General features: G+C 35.3%; 3 protein-coding genes across 5 annotated transcripts; 1 reads left to right on the top strand and 2 right to left on the bottom strand.

The window, feature by feature from the left end:
* Positions 1-820: 820 nt before the first annotated feature.
* Positions 821-4,092, bottom strand: LOC127799920 (scarecrow-like protein 9). Its single transcript, XM_052337911.1, has 2 exons — positions 3,506-4,092; positions 821-3,053 (listed from the first exon to the last, which is right to left on the bottom strand). Exon 2 carries the CDS (start codon positions 2,901-2,903, stop codon positions 1,035-1,037), a length of 1,869 nt encoding a protein of 622 aa, XP_052193871.1. The 5' UTR covers positions 2,904-3,053; positions 3,506-4,092; the 3' UTR covers positions 821-1,034.
* A 5,471-nt stretch (positions 4,093-9,563) lies between these two features.
* LOC127797052 (scarecrow-like protein 14) lies at positions 9,564-15,543 on the bottom strand. 2 transcript variants are annotated; one of them, XM_052329544.1, is made up of 5 exons: positions 15,238-15,543; positions 13,761-13,899; positions 11,252-13,270; positions 11,066-11,132; positions 9,564-9,842 (listed from the first exon to the last, which is right to left on the bottom strand). In XM_052329544.1, exon 3 carries the CDS (start codon positions 13,253-13,255, stop codon positions 11,279-11,281), a length of 1,977 nt encoding a protein of 658 aa, XP_052185504.1. In that variant the 5' UTR covers positions 13,256-13,270; positions 13,761-13,899; positions 15,238-15,543; the 3' UTR covers positions 9,564-9,842; positions 11,066-11,132; positions 11,252-11,278. The 2 variants fall into 2 exon arrangements, with proteins under 2 accessions (XP_052185504.1, XP_052185512.1); XM_052329552.1 differs by lacking the exon at positions 15,238-15,543 and adding an exon at positions 10,233-10,343 and having other exon boundaries at positions 13,761-14,453.
* Positions 15,544-17,222: 1,679 nt separating this feature from the next.
* On the top strand, positions 17,223-20,475 carry LOC127803867 (uncharacterized). 2 transcript variants are annotated; one of them, XM_052340466.1, is made up of 6 exons: positions 17,223-17,470; positions 17,892-17,961; positions 18,373-18,510; positions 19,537-19,607; positions 19,759-19,845; positions 19,945-20,475. In XM_052340466.1, exons 3-6 carry the CDS (start codon positions 18,393-18,395, stop codon positions 20,206-20,208), a joined length of 540 nt encoding a protein of 179 aa, XP_052196426.1. In that variant the 5' UTR covers positions 17,223-17,470; positions 17,892-17,961; positions 18,373-18,392; the 3' UTR covers positions 20,209-20,475. The 2 variants fall into 2 exon arrangements, with proteins under 2 accessions (XP_052196426.1, XP_052196418.1); XM_052340458.1 differs by lacking the exon at positions 17,892-17,961.
* Positions 20,476-20,834: the final 359 nt, after the last annotated feature.

Below are 20,834 nucleotides of genomic sequence, written 5' to 3'. Positions count from 1 at the left end.
AACTCCTTATATTAATTAGGGAAATAATATTAAATAATGTGTATAAAAGAATAGCGATGTTTGACCCCAATTTATGTTGCAACACTTAAATCCATAGCAATTAAACTCTAAGTAATGTTAGAGTAAAAAAATTAGAATACCTAGTCTTCCATGAATTTAGGCCAAAAACTATTATCCTTCCTAAGACAATCCCCCAAGTATTGCAAAAACAAAATATAAGAACTTATATAAAAATATTATTACGATAATATTGGTATAATAATTTTAGAATGTTAGGTATGTATTTATAAGCGTAACATGATATAAATAAAAAAAATATTAATTTATATATATTTATATTTTGATAAAAAATAAATTTTTAATTATAAATAAATTCCAATCACGATTTAAATTTTAGATCAAAATTGTCACTCTTAGCCTGATGGACAAAATGAAAGAAGTGTCCTTAGCCTATATTGTTCATAAAAAAAAAAAAAAAAATTGAATGAAATGTACTTTTGCTTTCTCGGATATCAATGAAAATAAAGAATAAGATGAGGAAAAGGAGGTGAAATTTAAACATATGATAATATTTATTAATCAAAATATATATTAAAAAAATAAGATATAAAAAATATTTTTTTATTGTATTTGTTAAATTTATCTGGTGATTCTTAAAAAAGAAGTCACGTGACTTTTTATCTGAATTTTTTTAAATAAATTTATCTCTCACTTTTTAAATAAATTTATTTTAGATCTTACAAATAAAAAAAATATATGTACGTATCTTTTAGTACATTTCAAAAAAATTAACAAATAATTTGATAAAAATCTTAGAATATTTCTCAGCTTTATTTTAACTATTCTATATCTTGATTTGGAAAATATTTCAATCTCATTTTGATACAAATTCATCTTACACATTTTAACAAACGCTACCAAAAATATAACATATGGACTGGACCAATATAAAAGGAAGGAATAACAGTTTATGAAAGTAGTAAATACGAAGGGACACACATGTACGCACATGGGAAGCAAATTGAAGAGCCATCCTAGGCAGCTTTCCAACAGGAGTAAGCAGATAAGACTCTCTTCTTCCACCCTTCTATCATCCACTGTTTAGCCTCATCCACAAAGAAGTCCTTGTGGTAGTTTGATTTCACCATGGCTCTTACTTTCTTCATGATCTCTTGGTTTAAAGGAAGCGGCTTGAACCCAGCTCTCAACGTTCGAAAATGCCACTCCTTGTATGTCTCCTGCCTTTCAACTCTCTCTAATCCTTCACATGCTATGATGTTCATAATTTTGTTCCCCCATATTTCCCTCTCAAACACCATTCTCTCCTCACTTTCAGAGGGCAACGAAGCCTCGAACATGTCAAACAATGAAGAGTAGTAGAAGAGAGTCTCACGGAATCTTGAGGTGAAATAGGGCGAGTTGATGGGTGCATTAGTTATTCCATGAACGAAAATATCGGGATTAACCTTTTTTATTAAGTTGAGAACAGCATCCCGAGGACTATTATGCTCCACAGTTGTATTATCAAGCAAATATGCTGACAGGTAGAAGCAGTTTACCACAAGCACCTCATCATTCTCAATTCCTAGATCCTCAACACTTAAAGTTTCCCATTTTTGTGCAATGCCTTTGTATTGAAATGGAAAACTAATCCTTTCACAATAGTTAGCCAAGTGGAGTCCAGTTTGCCTTGCCCTTGCATCTGGACGGAAACCAGCTTGAGGAAGGTCTATTCCCGTGATACGAAGGTTGGGAGGCCCACCATTTCTTGTTGAGAGACGCTGAATGAGAAGGGGCCATTGTAGACCATATGAAATACCAAAATCAATAATGTGAACCCTAGTTGCTTTATCAATCACTTGCAAAATAGTATCACTGGCAAAAAAAAAAGGGGCAAACAAGTTCGGGAAATCTGAAAGGAACATCTTATAAGCTTTCAACATTTCAGTAGTCCTTGACATACTCCAAGCAGCAAGTGTTTTATATTCTGGTGTCCCAGCACCCAATAGGCGCGCCTCCAGGCCGTTAGCAAAGTAATGTGCCAGCCTTTGGTGAGCATCACCCCATGGAGAAGAACTTGCCCTTATCTGTTTCAATAGCTTACTTGCACTCTTCTTATCATTGGCTGCCACATATTGCATACATTGCATCAGGAGACTCCTCATCTGAACAACAACCCTTTTGCTAGCTCCCTTTCTAACACATGACTCTTTTTCTTTCCCATTTTGCTTACCAGACTCCCCACTTACATCCTCTGGCAACAAACCATCGGAAATTTTTAATGAGGACTCACTGTTTCCATCATGTAATGACAATCCTTTATTAAATATCGCATGTAAAATAGACTCGTCAACTATCGCAAATTGCATTTTAGTTCTCCCTCCTCCTAGATCACTCTCCTCCCTACCTGGTAAACTCCTTTGATCTGTTTCTGCCTTGGGTTCCTCCTCCAAAATTCGACCATCTGCACTTGGGAGGATAATCTTGCTTTCCTCTACCCTTACATTGAATGGATAACGAGATTGATTCTCCAAAGGACCATTCACGAGAGACTCCACTGGGCCATCACCCAAGGATCTAGTAGGGCAGGATGATGGTGAATTGGACAGGGAGGTGTCACCAGCAGATTCAACTGTGTTGGTACTATTGTGAGGAACACAATCATCTGACACACTGCTGCTTTGGTTTGGTGAGGAAGGATATTTCTTAAGTACGTCATATAAGGATCTTTCAGCAGCATGAAGGGTGGAGTCCTGGATCATGCAGGCCTTATCGTCCAAGTCATCTTCCATCAATACTTGATTAATGTACCACAGAGTAGCACCACACAAGTCATTTTCTTCTGTACACTCACCATTAATTCTATGGTCTGAAACATCAGAAGTCAAGGGCAAAGCCATCATACCATGATCAAAGGAGGTATCTTCGAGTTGAAACTGTTTTTGACTTCAATATAAACCAAACAGGCAGAAACAGATATTCGATTGCATCTGTATCCTTTCTTAGAACCAAGAAATTCTCCTGAAGATGAACTTGCGAACACCGTTGCGCACCTTCAATAACTCAACCCGTCAGTAATTTGCCAAATGTAACCAAATCTCCTATAATCTATATTCTAAATGTCTCTGGATAAACTAAACCATGAAGTAGGCAACCATGCCAAATTTTCAATAAACAGTAAGCTTATTGACACACAAGAAAGAAGACAAGATGATTTAATAAAATAGTATTCGCTATTCACCAAAAGGAACTCGAGGAAGATCATAGCTACCAATTTAAATACGTGTAGAAGTCCCCCACCAAGAGAGGACAAACAAATACAGCCAAGCTACCGAGATTACATAGCTTTCATAATTTAATACAGTCTAAGACCAGAATATTAAAGAAATGAACGAGAAACTCAAGATCAACTTGAAGAACTATAACTTTCACGACTGACTTTTATGTCATCAAGTCCAATTTCTCCAAAATCAAAGCTAACAAAAAATAAGAAGAAAAAGCGTACCCTAAACGCCAAGAAGATTCAGCATAGACTGAAACAGCTCCTTTGTGAGGAGCCACTTTGGAGATGAAGAGCAAACTTCATTGCAAATGTCCGGACATAAAATTGAGAGGGCCTTTTGCTAGCAAACTAAAGCCAGTTTTCAGCCAATCACTTCCCGTAAATCACAAACAGATAAGCCGCCATCGTTGACCAAATCCTGTAATCAGGAACGCTTGGAGTATAATCGAGGGAAATTTCCATGAACGCAGAGAATCTACAGAAAGATAAAACACTGAGAGCCAATATGGGAAGCTACGCCAATTTCATGGAATGGCTGAAAGATTTCTTCATTTTGGGAGGTAGAAGGCCCAAGGAAAGTTCCCTGAATTAACCCACCCTCCGCGCTTCCATCTGGTTACCGACACAAACAAACTTCGAAGTAAGAAGAAAATACCAGTAAAACACTAATAATATCATTTTCCTGGTATTCCAATGATATCATTTTTCTAGTCTTCATTCGTTGAGAGTGCGAGCAAGCTGCAAGCATGCTCCTCCATTTTCTTTATCCAAGGTCAGCAGTCAACAAGGGGACCTTGGATTTCACCTTTTGCACCCAAGGTCAGCAGTCAACAATAGAAGCACTATCATCATGTAGAAAATAATGACCATCAAAACAGGTTTTTATAACAGGAATGCCATTCCCAAAGTGATATGGCGCCAGTATCTATCTTCGTAACCACAAGCATGACTGCGCCACATAATTCTGGATAACATCTTTACGAGGCTCGAGTTTAAAAAACATTATTAAACTTTATTATTTGTTTTTGACTTTTTTATTATATATGGTTGATATTTGGATTGAATAGCTGGACTATTAAAGTGTCATTCTTATGCGACGACCCTTGTATATAATAATAGTTAACATTCACAATGAGTACATTATTAACAGAGTATTTGTTATTTTTAATTTATTGTATTTTTGCTTTTTTGTATTTTGTTTGTTGTTATTTTAGTTGCTGTTGTTAAGCGAAGTCATTTCTATAATAACATTATTATATTAGTTTAGGGCTATAATTTAAAATCGAGATCTTAGAATAAATTGGATCGATAACAACAACAACAACATATTCAGCCTTTATCCCACTATGTGGGGTCAGCTACATGAATTCTAGACTTCCATATATTTCTGTCTTTTGTCATATCCTCATTTAGATCCAAATATTTCATATCAAATTTTAATGTCTCTCCCAAAGTCTTCTTGGGTCTACCTCTACCTCTTTTTGTGACTAATTGTTCCATTTCATCAACTCTCCTCACAGGAGCGTCTCTTAGTCTCCTTCTCACATGACCAAACCATCTTAGTCTAGTCTCTCTCATCTTTTCCTCGATTGGCACTACTCTTACCTTATTACGAATAACTTCATTTCTAATTTTATCCTTTCTTGTATGTCCGCACATCCATCTTAACATCCTCATCTCCGCTACACTCGTCTTTTGCTCATGCTAGTATTTGACTGCCCAACATTCTGAGCCATACAGCAAGACTGGTCTTATAGCTGTCTTATAAAATTTTCCTTTCAATTTTAATGGGATTTCTGTTAGAAAACATTGATCTGATCATACGCAGCGGAAAATAAAATCTGATTTTATTGGTATCACGTTTTTCAAATCTTACGGTTAAATCGAAGACATAAAACGAAAAGTTACCTCGAAGCGAAATCTGATTTCGTTGCCGATAACCCGCCTGATATCTCCCACGCGTGAGATGCCGAGTCGGTCCACCCGAAATCGTCAAGACTTCAATAGACTTGAGAGAAAAAGGGACTCGGAAATTTTCTCTAAAATTTCCGTTTTGATTCAACTAATTGATTAATTGGATTTTGGGTTTAATGTTATATTTATAAACAAGAAACCCTAAAACCCTAAATGCTATTGGGCCGGGCTTTAGGTGTTAGCAAAAAGCTCAAACCAAATTAATAATTAAATAAATAATCATATTACTTATTTAATTATTCTTATTTCTTAAATAATTACATTTATAATTTAGTAATTCCATAATTACTAAATTTGCCCCCTTTTTCTTTTAAAAAACGATTTCTATTGGGTGGGACTTTCTGGGTTCACAATTAAATTGGCAACGAGAATTAATCAATTATTAATTCTCGTAAATCACGAGTGACATCTAGCAATATGTCATGATTACCCAATTTAATGTGAAGCGGGAATGTGAACCTTGCATTACGGTGTCCTGCAATACAGTCCCTCTATCATACTATATCCCGACGAGATATGAGATCACGGTCAGTAGGTCAAATCTCTCGATCTCGTCGTATGACCAAATCCAATAATCACACTTGATTAATATGACACAACCTCTACGGAATCCAAATTCCGTCGTCATATTACCTCGGCCAAGGATTTATCGTCAAGTGACCACTGGATCGCATAGGATATCTTCCTCGTATATCTCGAGATGATAGATTCCATGTCTGATGTACACATACCTCGTGTGTCACTGAACTAGGCACATAGATACGTACGGTTATCCCTGATTAGGACAACCATATAATATCGCTGATATCCTAATCCACTAACACACAGATATCCATGTCATCTCAGGTCTAAGGACTAATGCAAATCCGTAGTTAATATTAAATCATTGACCCGTGAGATAAAACCCATGTGATTCAATATTAATAGTCCCGTTCAGTGAACTCGTTCCTATAACGAGCACCCACTCGTCTTTCTTCTGTATCTTATACAGAGTGGTACGAGACCCACCAATCTTGTCTTTCGGTATCTTATACCGAACAAGGAGGAAGACGATGTGCCAGCCTTTGCGAGTTACTAATTATCCAAGTTAGGAACTCTATGGCCAGGAACATATTTATAGTATAACGTATTGTGGATTAACCGTCTCGATTATTCTTAACAATTAAGAATGGTATCCACTCCTTATTATACTAAAGGATATTTGTATGTTCAATTTAAATCATATTGCAATTTCAATTAAACATAAAACTTGCCATTAAATAAGGTTTAAAGAATTACAAGATCAAGCCCTATTGTGTCACTAGAACTGGTCTTAAGGGCTTATATCTAACAATTTTACCATCACATAACACCCCCGATGCATTTCTCCATTTTAGCCAACCTGCCTTAATTCTATGTGCGACATCCTCGTGGATTTCTCCATCTTTTTGAATCACTGATCCCAAATATCAAAAATGGTCTTTTCTTTGTAAGATTTGGTCTTCTAATTTTATTATAACATCATCCACTCTTGCATTTTTACTAAATTTTCATTCCATATATTCTGTTTTCTTTTTACTTAATTTAAATCCCTTAGATTCTAAATTGTTTCTCCACAACTCAAGCTTAGTGTTCACTCCTTCTTTTGTTTCATCCACCAACATTATGTCGTCTGCAAATAGCATACACCATGGCATATCTGTCTGAATATCTTTAGTGAGTTCATCCATTACTAAGGCAAATAAGTATGGACTTAGTGCAGAACCTTGATGCAGTCCCATTGTAGTTGTAAATGGTTCAGTATCTCATCCGCATGTTCTGACCCTTGTCTCTACACCATGATACATGTCCTTAAGGGCTTGTATATAGGCTATTTTGACTCATTTCTTCTCTAAAACCCTCCATAATACTTCTCTAGGGACCCTATCATAGGCCTTTTCTAGATCTATAAACACCATATGTAGGTCCTTTTGATGATCTCGATACCTTTCCATTAGACGCCTCAGTAAATATATAGCTTCCATTGTTGACCTACCAGACATGAAACCAAACTGATTTTCTGACACATTTGTTTCCTTTCTGAGCCTCTGCTCTATTACTCTCTCCCAGAGTTTCATGGTATGACTCATTAATTTAATTCCTCTATAATTTTCACAGTTTTGAACATCTCCTTTGTTCTTGTATATAGGAACCAAAGTACTCTTCCTCCACTCATCTGGCATCTTTTTTGATTTAAGGATAGTGTTAAATAGTTGCGTTAGCCAGGAGATGCCCTCTTCTCCCATGCATTTCCATGCTTCTATTGGTATATTATCTGGTCCCACTGCGTTATGATTTTTTATCTTTTTTAAAGCTTGCCTTATTTCATTTGAACTTATGCGTCGATAGAATGTGTAGCTCACATTCCCTTCGGAGTTACTAAGATGTCCCAACCTAACTCTTGTGTCACCACCATCATTGAATAATTTTGTGAAATACTCCTTCCATCTCTCCTTAATCGCTCTCTCATTTACTAAAACATTTTGATTGTCATCTTTTATGCATTTCACTTGATTTAAATCCCGTGTTTTTCTTTCTCTTGCTTTAGCTAATTTATATATATCTCTTTTTCCATCTTTTGTATCAAGTCGTTTATATAGATTCTCATATACTTTTGACATTGCTTCACTAACAGCTCTTTTTGCTGCCTTTTTTGCTTCTTTATAATTTTTTTGATTTTCTTCATTGTTGCATTGATATACCGCCTTATAGCAAGTTTTCTTATTTTTAATTTTCAATTGTACCTCTTCATTCCACCACCAAGACTCCTTAAGGTTAGGGGCTCTACCATTTGTCTCTCCAAGGACTACCTTTATCGTGCTTCTCAGAGCATTAGCCATTTCTTTCCACATTTGGTTTGTCTGTCTTTCTCCATTCCATTCCTTTCTACCCCTTAATTTTTCTTTGAAGATTAGTTGTTTCTCCCCTTTTAAATTCCACCACCTGATTCTTGGATTCTGTTTTATGTGATTTTTTCTCTTCCAATTTCTTATTTGGACGTCAAGTACTAGAAGTCTATGTTGAGTAGTCAAACACTCTCCCGGTATCACCTTACAATTCTTACAACATAACCGATCCTCTTGTCTCATGAGGAAGTAATCTATTTGGGTGCTTGAGGTAATATTTTTATATGTGATTAAGTGTTCGTCCCGTTTTTTGAACCTAGTATTGGTTATAATGAGCCCATATGCCATAGCAAAATCTAGGATAGATTTACCCTCATTATTAATTTTCCCGAATCCATACCCTCCGTGTACCTCTCTATATCCGTTTCCGTCTCTACCCACGTGCCCATTTAAGTCACCTCCTATAATCACTTTCTCTCATCTTGGTATCATTTGTACGAGTCCCTCTAGGTCCTCCCAGAATTTTGCTTTTATCTCATCACCTAACCCCGCTTGTGGTGCATATGTACTAAAGATATTCATAGTCATTCTTCCTAGACTAATCTTCACCATAATAATCCTATCCCCCATTCTCTTTACATCCACTACCTCATCTATTAAGCTTTTATCCATAATAATCCCCACTCCATTTTTTGCTCGATCAGTTCCTGTGTACCATATTTTATATCCAGCTTCTGATAAAGTTTTTACTTTTTCCCTACCCATCTCGTCTCTTGAAGACACATAATATTAATTTTTCTCCTAATCATCACATCCACCACTTCCATAGCTTTGCCTGTTAATGTTCCTATGTTCCATGAGGCATAATATTTTTCTTGTGTTTGTATTCTCTTTCCAATAATTATAAATGTTAAGTATAGAGATTAAATAGAGATTTTACTCCATTTGACTAAACTATTCAATCAAAGTTTTGAATTCAATAAATTTATTCCTGTTTTAATTATAAAACCCTTATATGAGCTCCATTACATTAACCTATTAGTGAATAATGTAAACCGCTTTATTTGCCATGTTTTTAACATTATTATATGTGGCAATATTAAAATCTAAAAAAATATTTATTTTGGTCTTTTGTCACATTTTTCTTTTATCTAAAACATTTAGCTTATAAAAAATATTGTGTGGTGTGTCTGTCTAAAAAAATTAGTTTCTCTTTTATTGTGTTTATTAAGTTATGATATCACATCAGTCATCAGCATAATAACATGATATTATTATTATAGTGTAAAGCATATAACTTTGTGATGACTCAAAATAATAAAAGAAATAAAGACTTAGTTGAATTATCTCGTATATAGAATACTAACTAGGGTAGGCTTAATGGATAACAAATATTGATGATCATTATATAATATACACAAATCAATAGAGGAGACAAAGGCTCACTAAACAATTTCATAACATATCTCTGAATAAGATATCTTAACATAATCCAAATGGGTAACGAAATTCATAATTCAGCTAACCCTGGATCCCCATCGCGTGTTTGATTGGAGGTCAATGAGTCATGTACACATCACCAGTTTAATAGTCACCGTATAGTCTAAGCCAGATCCTCAGTAGCAGTGTATCCAGAAGTGTGTCACCTGGACTGACATAGCTATCAATCATGCGATACCAAGACCACTGCAACTGTACCAAGGGAGTTTAGGTGTAGGGATCTGAGAAATGTAAAACAAAGGGAGTAAGTCAAACAAACTTGGTGAGAGATAAGAGTGCTTCATGACAGACAAAAACAAGTATAAATGCGAGATCAAATAACAATACGCCATAAGAGAGTAGACAAGAAGAAACAATATCACAACACAATGGCAAATACAAGTGGGTAAATGCCTTTTAGCAAATCCATAAATGATTGAGCTTGCGGGATATACCACAGATGGGGTTATCAGCGCCCTTATCATCAGATACAAATACAGAATGTGTCCCATAGATATATGCGCAGTAGTGGTAAAAAGTTTATGCCAGTTAACTAAATACTTATTTTTCCACTTCATTTCTTTGTAAATGATGAAAGTTTTAAACAATTTTTGTAAGTAAAGGGTCCATACCATAATGAAATGAAAATACATAATACATGCATAAACCACCATAATACAATCTATCGACTCGCAGTGATGATTTGAAGTAATTTGACCAACTAGATCTTGCCTGAGACATGCCTGGGCCACATAAGCAAGAGATATGTAAAAATTAATGAAATCAGAAAATAAATAAAATAAATGTTAAAATAACCCAAAATGGCTCAAAACTAGTGTCCCAACCTAACTTCGTAGCAAGCAGATGAAGTGAGGAAAAAAATGGAGCGAAATGACAACCTGGACAGGCGTGGACGTCAACGAGATGAGGTCATCGTTGATGTCAACCTGACCCTGTTGGCTAGGCAGGTCAACAGATTGAGTTTGGGTCAACTAGATGATGGGTCACAAGTCAATATTGGAATTGGGTCAAACCTAGCTCAATTGGGCTTTAACCAAATTAACCCAATTGGGCTAACAATGAATTGAGTATAACCAATTATGGAATAAGGATGACAAACCAAATCAAGAATAACACTAACTAGAATAGAAACATGGGGATACTCGTGGCCAAACTAAGAAACTGACATTGCATGTGAGAGTGAGGGCAAGTGGGTGAAATGTCAGCTTCTTTAGTGGTGGCCGCTGACAAGATAAGTGGTCAGGGCCACTTACATCAAAACCAAATCATTGGTGTGATGATGACTGAATGAGGTGGTTTTGGATTGAAGGATGCAGGTGGATGATGTGAAGGTTAAAGTTTTACAGAGGAGTTACACTAGGGATTACAACTCGAACTCGCGAAGAAGATGAGAACTGAACACAAATTGCGTAACAGGAGGAGGGATAAGTAAACAAGAACCCACCTGGACAAATGTTGAAGGAGATTGGAATCAACTCCCAATTGATTCACTTTCCACCATAAAAGCTCACCTACAGAGACAACCAGTGAGTGTAGTAAGTGCGGAAATACAAGAGATCAATGAAAAATAGTGACATATAGAGGTATAGAGACACATAAAGGAATAAAACCTAAATATGAAGGGGCATACTTCTATGCAAATTGAAGAGCCATCCTACTAGGCAGGTTTCCAACAGGAGTACGCAGATAAAACTTTCCCCTTCCATCTTTCTAACATCCACTGTTTATCCTCATCCATAGAGAAGTCCTTGTGATAGTTTGATTTGACCATAGCTCTGACTTTCTTCATCATCTCTTGGTTTAAAGGAAGCTGCTTGAACCCAGCCCTCAATGTTCGAAAATGCCAATCTCTGTATGTCTCTAGCCTTTCAACCCTCTCTAATCCTTCGCATGCTATAGTGTTCAAAATTTTCATCCCCCATATTTCCCTCTCAAACACCATCCTCTCTTGACTTTCACAGGGCAAACAACTCTCGAACATATTAAACAATGTAGAGTAGTAGAAGAGAGCCTCACGAAATCTTGAGATGAAAAAGGGAGAGTTCATGGCCGCATTAGATATTCCATAAACGAAAATATCTGGATTTATCCTTTTTATTAAGTTAAGGACAGCATCCCGTGGACTATGCTCCATAGTTGTATCATCGATCAAATATGCTAAAAAGTAGAGGCAGTTCACAACGAGCACCTCATCTTTCTCAATTCCAAGATCCTCAACAGTTAAAGTTTCCCATTTTTGAGCAATGCCCTTGTATTGAAATGGAAAACCAATCCTTTCACAGTAGTTCGCTAAGCAGAGTCCAGTTTGCCTGGCCCTGGCATCTGGCCGGAAACCAGCTTGGGGAAGGTCTATTCCTGTGATTCGGAGATTCGGAGGTCCACCAGTTCTTGTTGATAGACGCTGAATGAGGATGGACCATTGCAGACCCATTGAAGTACCAAAATCAATAATGTGAACTCTGGTTGCTTTACCAATCACTTGCATAATCATCTCGCTAGCAAAATAAAAGGAGACCTTCATGGTTGGTAATTCTGCAAGGCACATCTTATAAGCTTTCAACATTTCAGTATCCGTCATATTCCAAGCAGCAAGTGTTTTATATTCCACTGCCCCGCCACCCATAAGACGTGCCTCGAGGCTGTTAGCGAAGTAATGTGCCAACCTTTGGTATCCCTTACCCCAAGGAGTAGAAGATGCCCTTATCTGTTTCAATAGCTCACATGCACTCTTCTGATCATTGGCTGCCACAAATTGCATACATTGCATCAAGAGACTCCTAATACGAACAGCTTCCCTTTTGTTTGTCCCCTTTCTGATACAATACTTTCTTGCTCTCCCATTTTGCCGATCAGGCTCCCTACTTACATATTTTGGCGAGGAACCATTCGTAATTTTTGATGAAGACTCATTTTTTCCATCATCATATAATGACAATGCCTTATTGAACAAGTCATGGAAAATGGACTCGTCAGCATAAACTGCAGATTTCTTTTTAGTTCCACCTCCACCTAAATCACTCACCTCCCAGTCAAGATTTTTCCTTCCCTTCAGGAAACTATCTGGTAATCCCCTTTCATCCTTTTCTGCCTTCGGTTCCTCCAAAATTCCACAATCTGCAGTTGTGAGGTTAATCTTTCTTTCCTCTGTCCCTACATTAAATGGAAAACGAGATTGATTATCCAAAGGAACATTCACAAGAGACTCCTCCAGCCCATCAATATTAGTATCACCCGAGGATCTAGCAGGCCAGAATGATAGCATCTCCTGAGGATCTAGCAGGCCAGAATTGGACAGGGAGGTGTTATCACTAGAGGCAACTTGCACCTGAAAAGATTGAGGTACTATGCCAGATTCAACTGATTTGCTGGAACTGTGAGAAATATAATCATCTGACATGCTGCTTGTATCCTTGTAGGGGAAATGTTGATTCGATGAGGAAGGATATTTGTTGAGCATTTCATACAAGGATTTCTCAGCTGCATGGAGAGTGGACTCCTGGATCATGCAGGCCTCATCATCTAAGTCATCTTTCATTAATACTTGATTAATGTACCTCAGAGTGAGAGTAGCACAACACAAGTCATTTTCTTCCGTAGAATCTCCTCCTTTTGAGTCAAAACTGTTTGACAACATTATAACCTGAACAGACTGAACAGACAATTGCATTTGAATCCTTTCTTAGAACTAGTAAATGCCCCCATAGATGAATTTGTTAGCAGCTTCTGGTAGAGAAACTGGACGGTAGTCCAACTTCAATTACTCAGTAATTTGCCGACAGTGAACATATCCCAATAAGCTATATTTTTGCTAGGGAAAAACTAAAGAATGATCTCTAATCAATATATTAACAGCAAGTCTATTGAGACAGCAAGTTAATTGGAAAAAATGGTATTCACCAAGAGGAACTTGGGGAAGATACGGACAACAATTTAAATACATGTAGCAGTCCCACAAAGAGAGGACAAGTAAATACAACCAAGTTATAGATTGTCGAAAACCAGAATATAAAGAAATGAACAAGAAACTCAAGATGAAAGGAGAAATCACTTTGAAAAACTAAAAATTTCAGGACTTTAATGTGATAAGCTTCCAATTTCTCCAGAATCAAAGATAACAAGAAATAAGGAGAACATGATACCTTAAACGCCAAGAAGATTCAGCATGGGATGCAACAGCTTCTTTGTGCCATCTATGCCTCAGCAGCTATTAAGACCGGGCACTTTCGGTTGATCTTTGACGTCCCATCCCAGTGATTTGCAATTATGTTAAAAATGTATCTGTTCACACAATTTCCAGAGGATTATGGGAAGGCCTCCATAGTCGTCATTATTGAATGGCTATGGCTTTCTAATTTATGCGGTTGACTATTCTCCTATACATTTCAACTTTTTGGAAATGAGAAACCTTATGAACGGCGGCGTGTCTAAACAGGATTGCCCTCCAATGATATTCTTCCAAATATAAGAAATATGATTTTCCTAGCATTCATTGAGAGTGGGGTATACCGGGATCTAGAAATTTAGGTTGGGGTGGGCTGAAAAAAATTGGGTAGGGCTGGATTGAAGTTGAGCTGAAAATTACCTTCAAAATTTAAATTTCATTATGGACAGCTCAAGGCAGCTCACACATAAATCCGTTCCTAAGTATACCCCTCCATTTTATTTATCTAAGGTCAGCAGTCAACTAAAGAAGTACTATCACCACATAGAGAATGAGATCAAACAAGTTTTTATAAGAAGAATTTCATTTTCAAAATGACATGCATGGCACTAGTATCTTTGTAACTATGAGCTACTTTGTTCGAGTTTTTCAATCTTAATACATGAGATTCAGGAGCCACATAATTTCATATAATTTTTTTTAATATTGGAGTAGCCTATAAGACTCGAGTTATTAGTCCATGAGAAAAATTTGCAATTTATGTCGGCGAAATATTCAAAGTTCAAAAAGTCTTCGTGTTTTAGTACGTCTACATCTAGTCTGAATGCAAGACTGAAATTCCAATTGATCCAAAAGAGTGGTAAACAGTATAGTATGTCTGAAAGGTTCTACCTTATTGTAGGGTAGGACAAAGACCCTTATCATAATTTTGGCAGCGTTTCAAAAGCAATTGTAAATCACTATGTTTACCATTCTAAAAACAACACTAGGTCAACGAGTACAACAAGGAAATACTTCAAACTATAACTCTACAAAAACAGTGCTGGCAAAACGGAGAGGCAGAGCAAACTTCATCACAAATGTCAAGACATGAAACTGAGATGACATTTTGCTGGCGAACTAAAGCCAGTTTCCAGCCAATTGCTTCCCAGAAACCACAAACAAATGTTATTGTTTTTACCCTAAAACACGAAGATTTGTGCAGAAAAACATACACAAACATAACTTTTCACACCAGAAAGAAATGTTCTTTAATGCCCCTATATTTCAAGTCAAAACTCAATTCTTCTGGGTCATGTTATAAAACAATGCCACATGATCAAACCTTAATCCCACCAAAAAAAAACCCACAACAAGTGAAAACGATGGATGAATTCTGTATAAGATAGATTCTGGCCTGGCGGCCCTTTGCGCTTTGTTTTTAAACATTTGAGAAAGAAATCAAACAGCTTTACCTTCAATTGGAAGCATTCAAGTGGTGTGGTTATACCCGAATGGTTGGGTGCAGAGCAGACAACCCATCTTTTGATGTTGGCATTACCCGACATTCGTATACAAGTAAAATCAATCTTTCGAGTGCAAAAAAAGGCATGTTAAATGCAATTTTAGATTCGTGCAATGTCATGTTCAAAGAGCGACAAATGAAACTCCAAGTACAGAGGAGCGCAGCCGCTGGGAGTCAGAATCGACGGCCACCCACTCGGCCAATTTCATGGAAATGGCTAAAATTTCTTGATTTTGGGAGGTAGAAAGCTCTAGTAAAATTTCTTGATTTTGTCCGCCATGGCTTAACGCTCAACCTCTTGGATTGCTTAGATTGTAAGTATAGTTATGCTTTTTTCTTTTCATGAGCGAGACACTTGATGGTTGAGAATGGAGTCGCAAATGAGTCCTTCGCGTTGTTAAAAACTCGTTCAACTTTATGTAATAAAGGTAAGTGAAGCGATAATTTAATTTATAAATAAGTTAAATTTGAGTTTAATAAATCTGAGACTTAATAGTTCGCAAGTTGATTTGAATAAAAATTCATGAATTAACTTGATTATAGGCTTGTGAGCAACTTTGATTAGAAGTTTGCAAACACGCTAGATTATAGGCTTGCAAGTTTGATCATTAAAAGGCTCGCGAATAAACTCGATTATTTGTTTGTAAATATAGTTATTTATAAATATATTAAAAAAATTATTCATAATTTTATAAAAATATTATTTAACGTAAAATTATCAAATTTTACATTATTATAATAATGTCATTAATAAAATGTGTTAATAATAAAATATATTATGATTTCAAAATTAATCGACTCATATATGAATTTAATAGAGTAATTATTATTTTAATTGAATAAGTAAATGTTTAATTAAGTAACAATTAACAAATATTATACTCAATTGATTTTTTGTTTTAATCAAATATAAAAATTTAATAGGTTAATTGATTATATACTTATTTTATTTGAATATATGATGAAATAATATTAATTGAATAAATGATACATTAGTTGAGTAATTATAACATTTAACCTAATAATAAATATAGATTAAAATGATAAGTCTCTATAAATATATCATCGATTAAAAATAATTATTAATCGAGTAAAATTATAATTTATTCAAGTATCAAAAAGATTTACTTGAATAATTGTATATCTCACTTGAGTAATACTTAATTTATTTGATTAATGTTCTATTAATTTTTTTTAAAAAAATATTACAGATATTGCACATTTCAAGAATTTTATCTAAAATTAATAATAATTCACAATAGTTATATAAAAAATTAATAATAATTCAAAATGGTGATTAGAATTATTATTAATTTTAAATAAGACTATTATAAATTATATAATATTACATTAATATGTATAAATAATATTATCATAAAGATATAATAATTATTTGAAAAATATAAAAATTTATACATATTTTGAGTAATATATAGAATAATATTTTTTATTTTATATATTATATATTGCAAAACACACCAACACTATACATTAATTTTCAAATAATACATATTTATTATCTCTTATTTTTTAAGCATAACTATTTATTGTTAATTAATTTTATTATAACAAATGTATCATCTAAAAAATATATTTAATATTTATTAACTATATATATGAATCATAAAAATTAATTGATCAATAAAAATAATTAAGTTAATTAAATTATATATTATAATTCATCATTTAAATAATTTTTTTTCTTCAACGCTTTAATATGATGTTATAATTCTTGTTCTACGTTATTGTTATTTTTTATGATATAAAAGAAATTATAGAATAAAAATTTTTAAAAATGTAAAATAGTTAGGGTATATGTGAAAAATAATTAAAATTATAAAGGTTGGTATAGAATAAATAAGGGTGTATATGAAATTAGTGTATAATTTATATGATATAAATGGTATTGTCAGTTGTCAACCCTAACCATTTCAATTTAAGCTGCAAATTTGCAGAGCAATTTCAGGCCTGCTGAAGGTTTGGAACAGCTAAAGAGAGACCCATTGCCGCCGCCGCCTCGCTGGAGTGTCCGCTGCCTCGTCGCCGACCGCCGCTGTATCCTCCATCTCTGACGTCGCCGCCGCCTCTGTCGCCGTCGGCGCGTCTTCTCGCCTCTCACCGCCGACCCGTCTAGTGACCGACGAAGTTCAAATCATCTGTCAAAACCGTCTATCCTTAGCTTGGTAACTCCGAACTCTTAAACCCTATTTCTTAGATCAGTTTGTATGTGCTGTTCTTCCTTTCAAACCGCCTCTCAAAGGGGTTAAAATCCTAAGTACAAGTCTCGCGTGCCTTTTTTTGTCTTGTTAATACTTGCTGCTGCTTCTTGTATTCTTCGGGTGTGCTTGCCTTTTTTAATCCTGCTGTTACTTCTTCTGTCTTTGTTCTTCAAATATGCGGTCTTTTACTGTTTTCGTTGTTTTTGTTCTTCTGTAATGCTTGCCTTGTTTTGCTGGTTTGATTCTACTGTTTTCCTTTTGATTGTTTTTATTTTTCTTGTAGTGAATGACTGAAATAATGGAGATAAAAAACAAATTGTTAAGAATTTTTTGAACTTACGAAAGTAAATTTTTTTAATCTATTTTTTGGTTTGAAATCTACCAGGTACTAGTACCCGATAGGTACCCATTATTCAAGGGGGATTGGGATGGGGTAATGAACAAAATACCTTAAGGTACCCATTACTCTGCCTGAGATATGATTCAAGCTGGGTAAAAGAACATTATTTCACAATGCCTGCTGCAACCATGTTTGTTATCGGAATTGATAGTATAAATTTTATGTTTGCCTTTATGCATTTGTTATAAATTCGTGTACACATTACTGCATAGCTTCTCTCCTATATCCGGGTTCCAAAATAGTGAAGGAGGTGATGCCTTCTTTTTCTTCTATAATTCTATTCCTTTCTTTGTTTAATGGGAAAATTTACTTTTCAAACCAAAAAAAAAAAAAAAAAAAGGTAATTCATAGCTTAACAATATCTCATTAAGTGTTGGTCTTTTTATTTTCTTTTTCCCTTCTTTTGGGGAATGGGGTGTTATATAGTAGAATATATTCTGTGATTTATGGTCATTCCTCATTGCAGGTCAAACAATTCATTCAGAAATGTCTAAGAAAACGCAAATGGGAAGACATGGAGAAGGATCAGCAACAAGAAGTTATATGGACTTCATGGGCCAGAAAATGGACATCAAATCCATTATGAAAGATATCGAGTTTTTGGGTATAACTTTTTCTCTTTTAGAATTCAAGTTATGCTACTTCTGTTGGTTTTGGATGTATGACTGTGCACTAATTAATAGCTTGCACTATTTGGATTTTTACATGTGTAGGCATGTGCATGCTATATGTAGACCAGTTAAGACATGAGTCTTTATTTGAATGGGGATCAGATTTATGATTGTGCGTCACTGAGTCAGGTAAAAGCGAAAAAATAAACTAATAAGGTTTTTTAGTAATGAGGTACTTGTAGATCTAGTTTTGTGAACAGTAACAAGTACTGATGTGTAAAATCAATTTAACATGCATGATATTATGTTCAGATGTCTGGAAGCATGCGCAATGTTTACTAAGTTAATGTTAAGTTAAAGTTAATGATAAACTGTTAGCTGTAATAATCTTTCTTTGATTTTCCTCTTCTTTTTGGGGTGGCAGGGGGGGTACAACTGTTTTAAATTATTGAAAGGCGGTGTCATTTCCTTGTAAGCACCAACAGAGAAGACTAGGGAAAATTTGAAAAATGTATTCAAGGGAGGTTTTTCTTTTGTGTAATAGTAACTTGTGTTAGAGATAATGAGATTGAGGTGATTTGGGAAAAATTTTGTGAAAAGTTTCATTTTCCAAATCTCCAAATTAGTAAGGAAAAATTGGTAAGCTCATTCTAGGAATATTAAAGTTCTGTTCAGTTTTGGAAAACCAAGTTTTTCAAATCCCAATTTTCTGTTTAGAAAATTTGTATATCTGAATAAGTTTTAAGTTTTCATTTTTTCTGTAGGGTAATTTTCTGGAAACTGGAGTTCTTTTCCAAAACTAAGCAGCCCCTAGGCTTCGCCAAAAAGAAACTTTCTCCAGCTTTTAAATCTAATAGATCCAGTGATGTGGAGTGAATTTATGGTTTTAATGGTTGATCTATTACCCAGTTCCTACTTGAACTTTGAGAAGCTAAGCCTGTTGGTCTATATTGCAGGGCCTTGTCAAACAAAATAACTAATCAATTCTCGTCAACTAATCAATTCTCATGCCATTTCAGGATCATCACATATGACATGGAAAGAGAGGAAGGAGTTAGAGAATAGGAAGGTTGCTGCGCTTGGTGGGAAGGTTAGAACTGCCTGTCATTCTTTATTTTGTTGACAGATAACTGGATTTTAACCCTCTTTTTTTTTTTTTTTTGTGGCTATATTATAATTAACCATTGTTATCACATAAAATAAAAGCAAGCAGAGTTACCAATCTAGTTTCTCTTTGACAGCCTCCCAAAAGGCAGAGGTTACCGCTTAGTGTAGCAAGAATACCAATGAAGAAACAGAAAGAAAGGGAGCAGAAAATGCGAGAAGAGGTTATTAATGTGTTGCAATTTCTTATTACACTTGTTTATCAGCTATATGGCATTACACTTCGCAAACTGGACATTCTAACAACTGATTGTAACTTCTAGAGTTTGATACTTGGACGATTTGGTGGGAAGCTTGCCACTTGTTCTAAAAAAGCAACCGAGAAGCTCAAGCCGGAGGACAAGGTTCTGAAGCCGACGGAAGGTCGTTTCAGAAACGGTGTTCTGGATGTGAAACATCTGTTACAGCCGGCTGGACCGAGAAAAAACGATGGCACCGGATATGTAGCTTACAACAAAGGAAAGAAGAAAAGGAACAATACAAAGAACCAGGGAAAGAAGAAGGGTGGCAAGAGAAAGCGTCACTGAGAACGCTAACAGAAACCATTACATGTTGGGAGTTCTTTGTAAGCTTAACGGAAACTCGTAATTTGATTTTCCTTGAGAATTGTGCTGTTTCGTGAACTGTTCACGAAAACAGATGTCAAATCCAAACCCTAATGCCTAAAGTTTGTATCTTGTTTAGTTGGATGGAATGGGGCATGAGGGAACGAGGAAGGGAATCTAAAAAGTGTGTTTAATTGCAAATAACCTGAGAATGGAATGGACCGATTCAATTGGTCTTTTATTAGTTTATTTTTACTTTGTTAATAAAATTACAATAAGTTTAATATAAATTATCGTCAAATGAAAGTGTCATCATTGGCCTTTCAAATCACAATCATCGTTCGGTAAGTTAGCCCTTGCCTTTATCTTCTTTTTGCCATCTTTTAGTAAGTTGTCCTATCTTCGTTTGTCGCCGCCTAGGATGAATTTTGGTATGCCATTGGTACATAGTGATTCTAACCATGCAATAACTTAGTTGTCCAGTCCCCTGGAAATTAGTGCATCTTTCCATGGAAGAATGAACACAAGCTCCGTGTGAGAAATATCAAGGAATTGTCACTTTGAAAATAGTCGCTTCGTATGAATGAGATTTTATCCGTTCGAATATA

This window comes from Diospyros lotus, chromosome 1 (assembly GCF_014633365.1).
Source record: "Diospyros lotus cultivar Yz01 chromosome 1, ASM1463336v1, whole genome shotgun sequence".
In the NCBI taxonomy this organism is placed as follows: Eukaryota; Viridiplantae; Streptophyta; class Magnoliopsida; order Ericales; family Ebenaceae; genus Diospyros; species Diospyros lotus.
The sequence above is the reverse complement of the archived record's forward strand: the minus strand, read 5'-3'. Positions and strand labels throughout refer to the sequence as shown.